The sequence below is a fragment of the Podarcis pityusensis genome (genome assembly GCF_964106645.2).
Source record: "Podarcis pityusensis genome assembly, chromosome: 13".
Classification (NCBI taxonomy): Eukaryota; Metazoa; Chordata; class Lepidosauria; order Squamata; family Lacertidae; genus Podarcis; species Podarcis pityusensis.
The window spans coordinates 54401927-54417613 of record NC_138038.1 but is presented as its reverse complement, the minus strand read 5'-3'; the positions used below and the strand labels follow the sequence as shown (position 1 = coordinate 54417613).

At 46.6% G+C, this 15687-nt stretch overlaps 1 protein-coding gene across 4 annotated transcripts in view; it reads right to left on the bottom strand.

Moving 5' to 3' along the window:
- CHRNE (cholinergic receptor nicotinic epsilon subunit) overlaps positions 1-15687 on the bottom strand; it is a 143923-nt gene that overhangs the window by 13335 nt on the left and 114901 nt on the right. Inside the window, exon 1 of one of the 4 annotated variants that reach the window (XM_080979802.1) lies at positions 11818-12209. The exons of 1 other annotated variant lie outside the window; for it this stretch is intronic. Coding sequence is in view for 1 of the 3 variants with exons in the window: in XM_080979800.1 (XP_080835926.1) it covers positions 678-726 (49 nt within the window). In the remaining 2 variants the exon portion in view is untranslated. Of the gene's footprint in view, positions 1-677; positions 908-3569; positions 4956-11817; positions 12210-15687 lie in introns of those variants that run through there. 2 more of the 4 variants (XM_080979803.1, XM_080979800.1) reach the window with 2 other exon arrangements.

Sequence of the window (15687 nt, the reverse complement as noted above, 5' to 3'; positions counted from 1 at the left end):
TAGCCCAACCCCCTGAAACGCAGGAATCTCAGCTAGATCATACATGGCAGACGGCCGCCCAACCTCTGCTTAAAAACCTCCAAGGAAGGAGAGTCTGCCATCTTCCATCTCGCAGAAAGTTCTTCCTGGTGTTTAGTAAGAATCTTGTAGCTCGAAGCCACGGGTTCGAGTCCTGCCCTCCAGAGCAGGAGAAAAACAAACTTGCTCCCTCTTCCATGCAGCAGCCCTTCCAATATTTGAAGAGGGCTCTCGTATTTGGAATTGTGTGGAGGCATAATAAATAATAATAATAATAATAATAATAATAATAATAATAAATTTATATCCTGCACATCTGGGGTATAAAGCCACTCTGGGCGGCTTCCAACAAAATATTAAAATACCATAATACATCAAACATTAAAAGCTTCCCTAAACAGGGAAAACAGAATATGAGCCAGTTGCCAGGAGAGCAAGAACTTAACCCTAAAACAATTTGGCCTCCCTGCTTCTCGGGGGTTGGGCTGGATGACCTTCAGAGGTCCCTTCCGATGGGACAATCCTGCTATTCCCCCACCTTGCTGTCTGCCTTGCTTCAAATAGATACAAAACTGCCCCTCCCTGCAAAACCTCCGCTCTCCCTTTATGCCTGACCCTCTTCTCTCCTCCACCCCATGAAGCCCCCATCCCTTTCTTACAGAAGGACCCCCAGCAGAGGAGAGCCCCCAGCCAGACTCCTCGCCCCATGGCGTCTCTCGCCTCAATGGCAGGCTCCAGAGCACAGACTTTTTCCTGAGGTTATTTCGAGGTCGCTTTGGGCACCTAAGGAAGGATGTTCGCTTTCAGAGCTCCGCTCACTTCCTGCACCTGTCGGTGGATTATATGGCTGCTGCCGGACAGATCACTGGGGCAGGGGAAGAAGGGGAATCAGGAAAGCTGAGCTCTCTGCCCTCCAGATACCTCCAATTTCTCCAGAAGGGTCAAAGGAGCCGGCTGCTTTGTAGATCTGCTGGGAGGTCAGAAGCACCTCAGTCCTTCGCCCTGCTGAAAGAATTTATTAATTCAGCCTCATCCCACCTGACCTGTGTTATCTGAGAAATCTGAGGGCTCCATTGGAGAAAAAACAAGGACGCCAGCCAGGAATACCAGAGCCAAACAGCAGCCAGTAGGCTTGATTGAAGACTGTCACGACAGGACTCCCACCTGCCACCAGGTGGAACAAGATGGACCCCCCAACAAAAGAGAACCCAAACTTTTATTAGCTGCTAATCAGAAGGTCAGCGGTTCAAATCCCCGCGATGGGGTGAGCTCCTGTTGTTCGGTCCCTGCTCCTGCCAACCTAGCAGGTCAAAAGCACGTCAAAGTGCAAGTAGATAAATAGGTACTGCTCCGGCGGGAAGGTAAACGGTGTTTCCATGCGCTGCTCTGGTTGGCCAGAAGCGGCTTAGTCATGCTGGCCACATGACCCGGAAGCTGTATGCGGGCTCCATCGGCCAGTAAAGCGAGATGAGTGTCGCAACCCCAGAGTTGTCCACGACTGGACCTAATGGTCAGGGGTCCCTATACCTTTAATCCCCATGATACACCACCCCAAACTGCATCACTCATACATCATGAAAGGGGAGGTCTGGTGGCCGTAATCTGAGCATCCTGGACCCTGCCCCATGGTTCCCCTTGCCCTCCACCAAACACCCATCCAGTGAAGCAAAAGATATATTTACATTTCCCTGTTTCCCAGCCAAGTCAATCCCACCCTTTTGTCTTCATCTGGGTTTGTTCTTTCTGGAATGGCTACCTGTCTGGCACTCAGGTATCAGGAGGCCAGGAATTATAACTCAGGCAGAGGGGCTGCTGAGAGGCTGAGCTCACGTGTCTAGATGAATTTCTGAAGTTTTCCCAGTGAGCCAGTACAGAGATACATTTATCAGTGAATTCTTACATTTGGTATCGTGCAGCAAAGGCCCTTTGAATAAATAGGAAGAAACTGTGATGAAGTGTTTTGTGGGGACAAATCACAAAAGTCACAAAGTGATTGTGCTGGTTTTGGTAGTGGGCTGCATGTGCATGATATCTGCTGGAGGGGCAACCCCCCCCCCAACCTAGACATAAATTCCTGCAACACCTGCTCAGGCTTAGGGAGGCCTGTGGTTCCTGCACTGTCAGGGGTTGGTCTGGATGATTCCCGGGAGTCCCTTGCAACTTCGCAGCTCTAGGATTCCATGAAATCCAGCTGGCAGCCCTGTTCCATAATCCCAGGCAGTCAGTGAAGAACACTCTGCATATTCTCAGAGGCACTATTGTCCTGGCTCCCAGGCACCCCCTCCTCACCCATTTATTCCATTGCTGAATTCTTTTCATGATGATCCCAGGGGTCCTAACTAACCCTATTCCCCCCCCCCCCAATTTGGAGAAGGCCATAGCTCTATGGCACCTGCTTGGCATGCAGCAGGTTGTGGGTTCGAATCCTGGTGCCTCCAAACCATCCCTGAAACCCTGGAGAGAGGCTGGAGGTCAGAGTAGCCAATGCTGAGCTCATTGGGCCAACAGTGCAAGGCAACTGTTAACCTCCAGAGGACCCAGGAAGCCTTGCTTCCCCCCTCCACTTTGAGCCGCCCGATTCCCCTCCCCTCTCGGAGGACCCAGGAGTCCGGGCTCCCTTCCAAGGGACCCCTCCCCCCACCCCCACCCCGGTCTCCTCCTTGCTCACAGATCCGTCTGGTCCTCACAGATAAAATGTGAAGCCTCTTCCTGGATCTAATAATAAATCGCCCATTCTTAGCCCCGGATATGAAGGGCGAAGGCGGCTGGGTCTGAATTGCAGTTGCTTCTGAGGCTGAAGCCCATCTCCCCAGAGGCCCCATAGAATCAGGGAATTGTAGCATTGGAAGGGACCTCCAAGGCTCATCTAGCCAAGCCCGGGAACACAGAGAGGCCAGTTTCAAGGCTACCGCCCACGTAAACGCTACTGGCCATTCCCCCTCAGCCTTTTAAACCATCCCAGCTCCAAGGGCCTTCTGGCAGTTCCCTCCCTGCAAAAAGCCAAGTTACAGGGAACCAGGCAGAGGGCCTTCTCGGTGGTGGCGCCCGCCCTGGTCAATGCCCTCCCATCAGATGTCATTGCCGTTGGCAATGCAAAAAGCCCCCCCCCATCTGAAGGCAGCCCTGTTTAGGGAAGTTTTTAATGACTGATGTTTTAATGTGTTTTTAATATTTTGTTGGAATCCATCCAGAGTGGCTGGGGAAACCCAGCCAGATGGGCAGGGTATAAATAATAATAATTGATGGTGATGATTTTTAAGATAGCATGAGAAATCCTAATTAAAAAATCAGCCAAAGGGGGAGAAATGTGGGAATGTTGAAGAAAGCAGGAGAGGATATATGGATTAAATTTTATCCCTCCTCACTCACACTAGTGAACAAGGAGCAGAGCACATTTGCTGGAAGCAAGTGGATGGATTCATTGGAATCATTTATGGTAAGTTGAGCAATGCAGTCTGGCTTGTTGCTGGCAAATTTCCCCTTTTAATTCCCTCCTCAAAATAATAACAACACAACAGTCTTGTTCAAAAGCAAGAGTAAAGTTTACTTACATTCAGTTCACAGCAGTAAATCTGAAAGGCAGGCTTTGTCTTGTGGTTCCAGTTAAATTTGCAGAGAAAAGAAGTCTGATCTAAGCCTCAGACTTTCTCCCTTGTGACTTCCAGACTCTGTGAGGATGAGCCATGCGCTGCTGGCAAGAGAGCAAAAAAGAGGAGAATGCGTTTTGCAGGATCTGCGGGGCCACGCCCCTCTACCTGGTCACGCCCAGGGGGAGGAGCCTCCAGACCAGGTGTGTCAGGAAGTCCTCCTGGCTGGAGCCACACTCTCCTGGGTGTCCCCTCTGGGCAAGAGGAAATGGTGTGTTGGGCTGCATCAGTGATGATACATCCCACATACAATACAACATACACTTATATACACAATTTTTATTCAGCCACCCAGAGTCCCAGCTTGACACGAAGGTTCCAGAAATTTTCCTTTGGTAGGGGCTTCGTCAGGATGTCTGCAGTCATCTCTTTCGCATGGCAGTAAGACAGTTCCACAAGTCCATCTTGGATAGCCTCGCAAACACCTGGCGTGGAATTTCTCGCTCTGGGACAGCTTTAGGCAACTCTGGTTTTCTCCCATCAGGCAGACAGGATCCTTGGTTAGTTGATTGAGCTAGGCCAACTCTCTGCACGCTTCTGTGGCCGCAGTGTATTCAGACTCTATGGAAGAGAACACTATACAGGGACTTCCGGGTCAGCGCCATCGGCAATGGCGGAGCTCCTCTGACCGAGAGGAACCCGCTCCGTGAAAATCGGGTCTTGCCGCGGCGGCGAAGGCGGAGACCCTTTAAAAATCCCAGGCGGAGGAAGCCTGGGAACGTGGGATTCAGCTGACACCAGGAGCGCCTCCCCTACTCGCAGGGAAACCCTTTTTCGGGGATCCGAAGCGACGTGGGGTGAGTGGCGCAGTGTTTTGAATCAACCGCTACTTTTACGGAGTGAAGCCGCACAGCCGTTGCTGGAGAGCGCTGACTTTTTCCTGTGGACAATTGGACTCTAAACAAGTACCCGTGAGTAGAACGGAAAATTGGATTAAGAAATATTTTAATTTAGCACCGAAACGGGAAGGTTCTAAACAGGAAGTCTGCCTCCCGTTTTTTGTAAATAGATTGAAGCAAAAACTTTGCAAGCTAAAGTCTGGAAAGTTGTATATAAAGCTCTAAATTTCCTTCATTCACCACCACCAAAACCCCTCTTGGAAGCAGGAGAAAAGAGGGGGATTTTTGACTGTTTAAGCCTGCAGGAGAGAGAGTAAAGAAAGATAAATTTTCCACCGTCTCAAACCTGGGAACGGGGTGTCAGAGACAGAAATTTATGGGGAAGTTCATCGACTGTGAATGGAACGTCTTTTGACAGATAGTAAAAAAAAAAAAAGGGAAACAAATTGACTCCAATGTTGCTTCTTGCAATCAAAAGAAACAAAGTATTTGAAAAGTGACAGTAATTTTTCTTTGTTGGTCCTGCTTTTAAAAGATGGATACAAATAGAAATTGTCTCCATTATCTGAAAATAATGAAGCCAGTCTCACACTTTGTTTTTTAGTTTTTCAAAACTCTGCAATTTCAGTCTATCTCCATCTTGTTCCAAAATTTCCCAATATTTCGGCCATTTGACCTCCATATTGAGTTTTTTCAAGGCTTTCGCTTCCATTGGTGACAGCCACCTTGGAGTTTTGTTTTCTAATAAATCCTTGTATCTTATCCAAACATTAAACAGTGCTTTCCTGACAATGTGATTTTTAAATGCTTTATGTGCTTTAACATCATACCACAGATATGCATGCCATCCAAATACATTGTTAAAACCTTCTAAATCCAAAATATCAGTGTTTTCAAGAAGCAGCCATTCTTTCAGCCAGCAAAAAGCTGCTGATTCATAATAAAGTTTAAGGTCTGGCAGGGCAAATCCACCTCTTTCCTTTGCATCCGTTAGTATTTTAAATTTTATTCTGGGCTTCTTGCCCTGCCAGACAAATCTAGAAATATCTTTCTGCCACCTCTTGAAACAATCCATTTTGTCCACAATTTGCAAAGTTTGAAACAAAAACAACATTCTAGGCAATACATTCATTTTTATCGCAGCAATACGGCCCAGCAGTGAAAGCTTCAAATTTGACCAAATTTCTAAATCTTTTTTCACTTCAGCCCAACATTTTTCATAGTTATCTTTAAATAAATTCCCATTTTTTGCTGTCATGTTAATCCCCAGGTATTTAACTTTCTTAACCACTGTTAAGCCTGTCACATTCTGAAACCCCTCTCTCCATTGGTGTTAGGTTTTTCTCTAAAACCTTAGTTTTTAACTTGTTCAATTTAAATCCTGCAACCTGACCAAATTCTTGAATCAGTTCTAAAACCCTTTTGGTACTAGATTCTGGCTCCTGTAACGTCAATACTAAATCATCTGCAAATGCTCTCAATTTGTACTGTTTAGCTCTGACCTGTATACCTTTAACCAACTGGTCCCTTCTAATCATGTTCAGCAAAACCTCCAGGACCGAAATAAAAAGAAGTGGGGAAATTGGGCAACCTTGTCGTGTCCCTTTTTCAATTTTAAGTTCTTCCGTGACCGGGGGGGGGTGGGGTCTGGAGTTGTGAGGGCTCTTAATTTTGGAAAGACTTTGAAACATGCTTTTAAATACTTTCTGGATTACAGTGTTGACTGTGGGGAATGGGACTGTGGGGAATGGGCTGATCTGCTGAGGAGAGATGGAGATATTTTTGGATTGGAGTCCTCCCGAGACCTACCCCCCAATGAGAAAGGAAAGAAATTAAGAAAAAGATCAACAAAAGACAAAGTAAAGTGCAGGTATAAACAAGAAGAAGATCTGCAGAAGGGACATGGAAAAGACTTAAGAGCCTCGGACATAAGATCACCGGGTTGATGGACTAGATGGAATGGACAAGAAGGACTGACGAAACCCGAGACCAGGAAGAAGAGACGTTGGATGAAGATTGGAAGAAAGTTTTAAAAATTTATTTAGGAAAGTATCGTAAAATTAATGAGTATTAGGAAAATGTTGGAATGAAATTATTTGGCTTTAGCAGAAATGTCAAAAAGAATTATGTAAGAATATGTTATGGTTAAAAGAATTTGGTATATATAAGATTTAAGTTTTAAGTTTTAAGGTCTTTTAGGGTAAGATAAGGTCAAAATAGATTAAGGTAATTTAATGACAGAATATTGTGAAAGATGGAAAGGATTTGCTGAGATAATTAACAACTAGAATACAAAAAAGGGAGGTGTGAGGAGGTCGTTGAAATAAGTTAATGAAAGTTAAGGATTTGGGAATATTAGACTTGTTTTTAATTTTTTTGTTTATTTTTGTTTTTTGATTTAGATGCATTGTGTTTTATTATTATTTTTTTTGACTTTGGTTTTTATTGATCTGTATTGTTTAATTGTTATGTTTATCTACTTCTTTCCCTCTTTTTCTCCTTCTCTTGTCTTTTCCTTCTTTTTTCTTTGTATCTTTAAAATTCTCAATAAATATCATTTAAAAAAAAAAGAGAACACTATACAATTCTGTATACAGTGGTACCTCTGGATGCGAATGGGATCCGTTCCAGAGCCCCGTTTGCATCCTGAGTAGACCGTAACATGCAACTGCGCCACTACGCGTGTGCGGGTTGTGTTTTGCCACTTCCGCGCAGGCGCGTGACATCATTTTGAGCATCTGCGCATGCGCGAGCAGCAAAACCCAGAAGTAACACGTTCCGTTACTTCCGGGTCGCCGTGGAGCGTAACCTGAAAATGCTCAAACTGAAGCACATTTAACCCGAGGTATGACTGTATAACTGCCCCCCACCCACTGAGATGGGACCATTTCCAAACAAACACATATCCACCTGTGGATTTATAATCAGTCGTGCATCCAGCCCAATCTGCATCAGTAAAACCAGTCATTTCAGGATTAGTAACAGCTGACAGTCTTAATTTACAGTTTATTATACCCCGTAGATAGCGAACCAATCTTTTCACACCCACCCAGTCATATTCAGTGGGACATTTACCTTTCTGCTCAGAATTCCCACTGCATTGGCTAAGTCAGGTCTACATGTAGTAGTAACAAGATACAAAAGCTTTCCAATCACTGATCTCTACTCATTGTTGCCTCAGTTTTGAGTCATCTCGATTCTTCAAAAAGTCAGAAGTCATGGCTGTGGTTCTTGCATCTGCATGCTCTGGATCAGTTCATAAATCATCTGCTTTTGGCCAAGAAGAAATGAACTGCCTTCTTCTCTTTCCACTTGAATTCCAAGGTAGAACTGGATCTTTCCCAGTTCCTTGACCTCAACATCTTTGCTTAAGTTTTTCACAACCTGCGCACGGTCTCTGTCATTCACTGTGGCAATAATCAAATCATCAACGAAAGCAAGAACATAAGAAATTTGTCCATTATTCGACTTTGTGTACAAAGGCAGATCTGGACATTACAAGGTTAGGGAGGGAAAGATCTTGGACTTCTTCTGATTCCTCAGAAAAATCCACAACACTATTTCTTGGGTCAGCTTTGTTGCGTTCATCAAAATAAGCTGCATGTCGTCCACTTACTTCGCCTGTTTGTGTGACAGGCTAGGAATTTTCCCACAGCAAAGTTCAAAAGGTGTACACCTGGCTCCCTTTGTTGGCAGTCTATTTTGGAGAGAGATCGCAGTTCCTCCTGCGTCTCCCCACATGTTTTGAACATGCATCCTTGAACATGCACCTCCATGACGGATCAGAACTTTCTTTCAGCTATTGAGCTCTGTTGTGGGGTGTAAGGAACAGTGGCGACATGCTCAATTCCTTCCTCTTCCAGGAGAGATTGCAAGTCATGTGAGCAATATTCACCCCCATTATCAGGCATTAGCATAGCCGGTGCTCTCTGGAATTCGTTCTCCGCCATGGCAAGGTAGTTCTTCAACATTTCCTGCATTTCACTCTTTTCTTTGAGGAAATATGCTACGCAGTTCTTTGAAAAGTCATAGAGAAAATTTAGTATATATCTGTTCTTCCCCAGTGATGGAACATTCATTGGCTCACACAAGTCACTGCAGACTATGTGTCTAGCACTCTGGTGCTTCTCTGTTCGGTGCAAGGAGGAAATAAAAGTTTCACAGCTTTCTCAGCGACACAACTTACACATTTTGTTGGTGCAGTGTTGTTCTGTGTTACCTGCAGTCCCCTCGCAAGCTCGTTCTTTTGGAGGTCCAGTATGGCGTGTCCAAGTCTTCTGTGCCAGAGTTCGAAGGTCCGCCTCGTCCTTTTGGTTTGAGCGCACCACTTTTGCAGACTGAAGTACTGAAAGATTAACCTCATATACACAATTTATTCGCTTGGCTTGGACCTCACCATTCTTAGTTACTTTGCATTCTCAGTTTCCAAATACTACTTGAAAAACTTTTCTGTCCTTCTATTCTGGGTACAGAAATTCATAAGAATGATAAAAAATTGTTTTCATATGCGATAACTGCAGCAAGGATACTATTAGCCCAAAGATGGAAACAAGAAGAAATTTCAACTAAAGAAGAGTGGAAAGAGAAACTGATGAACTATGCTGAGATGGCAAAACTAACAGGGAAAATTCGGAACAAGCAGGACCAGAATTTCCTAAAGGAATGGAAGACGTTTTTGATATATTTGGAAAGCAGTTGTAACCAATTGACATCGTTTATGGGGTTAGAAGAAGTTTTGTAAGGAGTAATTTATAAATTATTGTGAAAAGAATTATGAATAGATGTATTGGAAATTTGAGTTTATAGCAATAATTATAGCAACAAAATGCATAGTTTAGAAAACCAGCAGTCAAGGTTGAAGGAAGTCTTAGGCTGCAATAGCCAAAAATTTCGAAATGATGTTTAAAAGGATGTTATGCTGGAAAATATGTGTAAAAACTAATAAAAAATTATTTTTTTAAAAAAGAAATAAATAAAACCTTTTCTGTCCAAAGTAGACACACTGAGCATATTACAATTCAGTTCTGGGACGTAGGGAACTAATGTTGCCACCTGCAACTTCAATATCACCACCTTGTGATTTATCAATATTATTATAATCTTCAAAGAAGTCCTTATTATATGAAAAATGGGACGTTGCCCCGCTAACTTGATTTGTTTTCGCGATTATTAGCAGTTAAGCACTTTTCTGGCAAAAGCAAGGACGCTGATAATTCCCCTTCTTTTCCTTTTCTTGCTTAAAAGGAAGGGGCTTTGGTGTTTTTGGAGCTCTGCAGTTCTTTGCAATGTGGCCTCCTTTGTGGCAATTAAAACACACAACTTTCTTAGGTGTGCCTTTGGCCTTCGCGTCATGTCTCGAGACATAATCGGAGTCACTGCTCCTTAGGTTTCTGACTGGAGACTCGTCTCTCCCTTGGCACTCCTGCCTCCAATAGGCAATCACATCTTTAAAAGTCGATTGGCCTTTATCCTCCCTTAAGTAAGCAAATGTATCAAATTTGGGTCCTAGTGTTGCTAGGAAGCACGCAACCTTTAGGTCTTCATCAAATGGACGCTCAGTCACTTGTATTTTCTGCAGTATAGCCGTAAATTCATTCACATGTTTTGAAAACTCTCCTTTAGAATTCATTCTAAGCTTTAAAAGATCGCGTATTAATCTTCTCCATTGAGCACACTTACTGATGTTTCCATACGAAAGCTCCAATTCACTCTTCACGCTGCCTCCATACATCCGCTCCAAATCATTTAAAATTTGCGCAGCATGGTCTCTACTGTCAATTAGCGACAAATGTTCGTCTTCAAGTCCATCTAATATGGTTACCCTGGCTTTGCTGTTTTGCGATTTCCACAACTTAATTCTAGCCAAATCTTCTTCGCTCGTGCCAGTGGGCATAGGCATTTCAATGGCATCTAAATTCCCTTCCGCTTCAAGGATCACCACCAGACGCTTTTTCCAAATAACAAAATTGTGTTCATTTAACTTAGACATTGGTCGGTATCCGTAACCAGAGAAAGCTGCACTTGCCATCTCAAAATCTGAAAAATATTCAAAATTTGAGAAAATTGTTGTTGCAGGAATTTATGTCTAGGTTGGGGGGGGGTTGCCCCTCCAGCAGATGTCATGCACATGCAGCCCACTACCAAAACCAGCACAATCACTTTTGTGACTTTTGTGACTTGTCCCCACAAAGCACTTAATCACAGTTTCTTCCTGCCTATTCAAAGGGCCTTTGCTGCACAATACCAAATGTAAGAATTCACTGATCAATGGATCTCTGTACTGGCTCACTGGGAAAACTTCAGAAATTCATCTAGACCTGTGAGCTCAGCTCCTCAGCAGCCCCTCTGCCTGAGTGATAATCCCTGGCATCCTGATACCTGAGTGCCAGACAGGTAGCCATTCCAGAAATAGCAAACCCAGATGGAGACAAAAGGGTGGGATTAACTTGGCTGGGAAACAGGGAAATGTAAAGATCTCTTTTGTTCTACTTGATGGGTGTTTGGTGGAGGGCAAGGAGAACCATGGGGCAGGGTCCAGGATGCTCAGATTCCTGCCACCAGACCTCCCCTTTCATGATGTAACTGTGATGTATGAGTGATGTAGTTTGGGGGGGTGTAACATGGGGATTAGCAGCTAATAAAAGTTTGGGTTCTCTTTTGTTCGGGGCTTCCATCTTGTTCCACCTGGTGGCAGGTGGGAGTCCTGTCGCGACAGTCTTCAATCAAGACCAAGCCGACTGGCTGCTGTTTTGCTCTGGTATTCCTGGCTGGGGTCTTTGTTTTTTGTCTAGGGAGCCCTCAGATTTCTCTTAACATTCTTAACATTGTCAACATTCAAAATCAAAACCTCAAAATTCAAAGCAACTCTTCACTGCCTCAGCTACTGCTGTGAACTCGAGGGAAGGCGGGGGGGGGGGGTGCTTAATCCCCTCACACAATGGAACAATAGACCATGTGCTTAGCAGGAAGTAGGCAAAAATACTTTTCAGCTCAGGATCTCAATCCAGTGCCATCAACTAAAAAATACTCAAAAATACTCAACTCTGGGCCCCATAACCCTTTGTGGGAATGTTGAGGAAAGCAGGAGAGGATATATGGATTAAATTTTATCCCTCCTCACTCAGGAGAGTGAGCAAGGAGCAGAGCACATTTCCTTGCACTTTTGCTGGAAGCAAGTTGATGGATTCCTTGGAATCATTTAAGTTGAGCAATGCAGTCTGGCTTGTTGCTGGCAAATTTCCCCCTTTAATTCCCTCCTCAAAATAATAACAACACAACAGTCTTGTTCAAAAGCAAGAGTAAAGTTTACTTACATTCTGCTCACAGCAGTAAATCTGAAAGGCAGGCTTTGTCCTGTGGTTCCAGTTAAATTTGCAGGGAAAAGAAGTCTGAGCTAAGCCTCAGACTTTCTCCCTTGTGACTTCCAGACTCTGTGAGGATGAGCCATGGGCTGCTGGCAAGAGAGCAAGAGAGCAAAAAAGAGGAGAATGCGTTTTGCAGGATCTGCGGGGCCACGCCCCTCTACCTGGTCACGCCCAGGGGGAGGAGCCTCCAGACCAGGTGTGCCAGGAAGTCCTCCTGGCTGGAGCCACACTCTCCTGGGTGTCCCCTCTGGGCAAGAGGAAATGGTGTGTTGGGCTGCATCACTGATGATAACATCCCATACATGCCTCGTTAGGGAAATCAAAGACCTTCTCGCATAAATCCTATTTCTCCCGTCTCTGGATTCTTCGCAGAAACTCGTGTCTTTTCTTCTTTGCAGTGGAATAATTCTGAACCCTGGTTCATGAGTGAGTCGGGAGCAGGGCTGCTGCTGCCTCGTTCATTTCTTACTTTATCCATCCCATAAAACCTATATACGCCGCTTGATTGTAATAATAGAAAAGGAGACTCGGAGAGGTTTGCAAAAAGAGATAAAACGGGGAAATCGAGAGAGAGAAATTCACGGCCGCGCTTTAAAAGGTACAAAAGATGAAAGCGCTGAAACTAGTTTACACTCGCCTCATTTTTCTAAGCGACTGGGGACAGGCTCCTCTGTTGTTAGCAGGGGCTGAAAATGCAGGGAAGGCGCCTGCTGGATCTCAAGAGGCAGGGAGTTCCGCAGGGCAGCGACTGCCACATGAAACCCCAGTTGCCGGGAGCCCTTTTGGAGGCCAGGCGACCAGAGGAGGACGCAGTAATCTGGGGCTGGCAGACTTGGGTTCAGTTCCTCTCCCAGGAAAGTCCCAGTCTTGTCTTTTGCTTGGGGAGGGCGCTGGAAGGGGAGGCGGGCGGCGTGGGCTCAGGAAACCACAGAGGGTCTTCCGCTGCTCAGGGTAGCAGGAGATAGTGCTGTGGGTTCGAGTTAGGGTGCCAGAGAGCGAGCGAGCGAGCAAGGCGTTGAGTGGGACCAGGAGAAGCAGAGGAGGAAGGTAAGATTCGGGGGGGGGGGGTGGAAGACATTTATTTTTTTGCGGAGGGGAGGGAGTTCTGCTGGAAGACCCCACGGCCTGCTCTTGCCAACCCGGCCGGAAAAGCAGCGGGCAAGCTTTTGGGTGCAACAGAGTTCCTCGCCAGGCTGGAACGAGAAGGAGAAACCATGTTCTTAGCTGTGGCGAGAAAGCTTGTGGTGCGCTCCCTGGAAAATGGGGTGCTTGTTCTGCAGTCAGGATTGATTGATTGATTGATTGATTGATTACCCAGCCTTCATCCAAAGGTCCCAGGACGCATCAAAACACAATATAATTAAAAATGACTTTAAGTAACTGACCCACCACTGAAATAAGGTGGGTCCTAAAAAATAACCCTCGAGGGTCAAAAGAAGTCAAGCCAGAGAATGAGAGTCTTCGGCAAGGCGCCGCTCCTTAGGCAGGGAGTTCCACAGGTCAGGGTTGCCACAGAGAAGGCAGGCCTCTCCCCCCGGGATGTCACCCCCCACCAAAGCTCCAAGGATAGAGGGAATACCGAGGGGCCCCCTCTGCTCACCTCAGCACTTGAGGGGGTCTGGAGGGAGTGAGGGGGTCTTTCAGGTGTTGGGGGGTCTTGAATATTTCAGGGCTTGAAACCTCAGCGTGAGCACCTTGAACTGGGCCCGGAAATGAAACGGGCAACCTGCGCAGCTGTTTTGAAACAGAGGTGATGGTAGAATTGCAGCACTGGAAAGGCACCCGAGGGTCATCTAGTCCAACCCGCTGAGATGCAGGAACTTGAACTAAAGCATTCCTGACAGATGGGCCCCCAATGGTCAGGGATGATGGGAGTTGTAGTCTAGCAAGAGCGGGAGGAGGGGCGCAATTTCCCCACCCCTCCTGGGGCAGAAGAGATTCATTAAATCCACTTTAACGCCAGAAGAGGAGGCTCGCTCCCCCCCTTCAGGGATTCCCCTTATTCCGGCTGTTGGGTTTCAAGCGTCCTGGGGCTTCCCACTGCAATTAAGAGGTAAGCCCAGGAGCCCTAAGACGCCCCCCCGCCTCCCCAGGAGGCCAGCCTGTTTCTGGGTCGCCCCCAGAGGCACCTCAAAGCCATTTCCCTCGGGGTTTCTGCTTGGAAGGTCACAATCCAGACGAGCTGTCATTTGGGGCACATCTGGACATTTGAGGTTCCATTCAGTTTGGCGAACAGCATCAGCCCAAAGGAAAGTGTTTGCGTGCGTGAGAGAGAGAGAGATCGACAAGCAGACCACCCTAACTCGGAATCGCTTGCAAACTGGTATTCAACATCCTCCTTCATTTGAAAATAAAAATAGATTATCTCATGTGAGTGGATGGAATGAACTGCAGTTGCAGCATTTGAAAGATGATTGTAGCAAGGGGCAACCCCTGACAGGAGCAGAGGTGTTTAGAAAATAATCACATGTCACACACCAATTAAATATGAAGCTGCAAGGAAACTAACAGAATATGAAAAGATGGCAATAAGAGATAGCATGACGACGAAAGGGATCAATTCCCCTTTTATACAAATGTCCAGAACAATTGTGTAAGGAAGTTTGTCAAAGAGGTGTCTCCAAATAACCCCAGCTTAAGCCTTACTTAATTGATATCCTTCAGAACTGTTCTGTTTGCAGACATTCCCACCACATATGTTCGTATGTACCTATAAACTGACATCCTCTCCCAACATAACAGGACATCATCGGGCTTCATATCTGGTAGGCGCCTCAGTGTTAAAACATCCACACGGACTACCAGCGCGTCCCACTCCCAAGGAGAAAAGATTAGTCTCTGTGGATGTTGAGTTGGCCGGTGTGATGGCCTGGGATTTGGACTCAGAGGCTGAACCTGAGGGATCTCAGCCTGCACAGGAGTCCCCACCTCCAGAATCAGCTGAGCTGGGGCTGGGGCTTGAGCCTGAAGGGACCTCACCTGTGCTGGATCCTCAGGTGCAGGCATCAGCTGAATCTGCTCTGGCTCCGGAGGTGATGGAGGACCTATTGCCTGCAGGTGCTCCACTCTCAGCCCCGTCAGGGGAAGGTGAGGTTGCCTCTGGGTCCGGTAACCCTCCAGCCTCTCCTGAGCTGCAGAGGCTCAGGGCAGAGAGGTGGAGGGAACTAAGTTCCCGCAGGAGGAGTGCTCGCCTCCAGGCCAGGAGAGGCGAGTCACCTGTGGACCGGGACCGCCTTATGCCTCGGGGCAGATAAAGCCGGCCAGCCCCAGCCCCAAGTTGCGGGAGCAACATTGTTGGTTGCTAGTTCCTGCCTGAACCCTGTCCTGCCTTTCTGCCAGAGCTCCTGACCCCACCCGACTCCCCGCCTTGGACCCAGCTACAGCTTTGACGGACAGCCTCCATACCGCACCATCGACCTCGGAGTGGACTCAGACCTCGCCTCTCAGTTAGCCCCCGGGACCAGCACAGCCTGTAGGAAACTGGGAGGTGGCAATGCGAAGAACCCTGAGCGCCTGCCTCAGGCTCACGATGGCCGCAACCAGCCCAGGCCCAGCCACTGGGGTGGCCGTGTACATTGCAATGCTTTTTAGGATGTGTTATGTAGACCGAGGCCAAAACTGTCTCTCCCAACCTGGCTCCTGCCCCTCTCCTCATAGAAATGGGTCCCCATGAGTCATCTAGATCAACCCCCTGCAAGGCAGGAATCTCCTTGTTCGGTCTGTTCCTTGTGACCGGTCCCAATCCTCTTTTGTTCACATTGAACACCAACTGGAGGCTCCTCCCTTCAGACGACGCTCTGGTCTCCGGCTCCTCTTAGA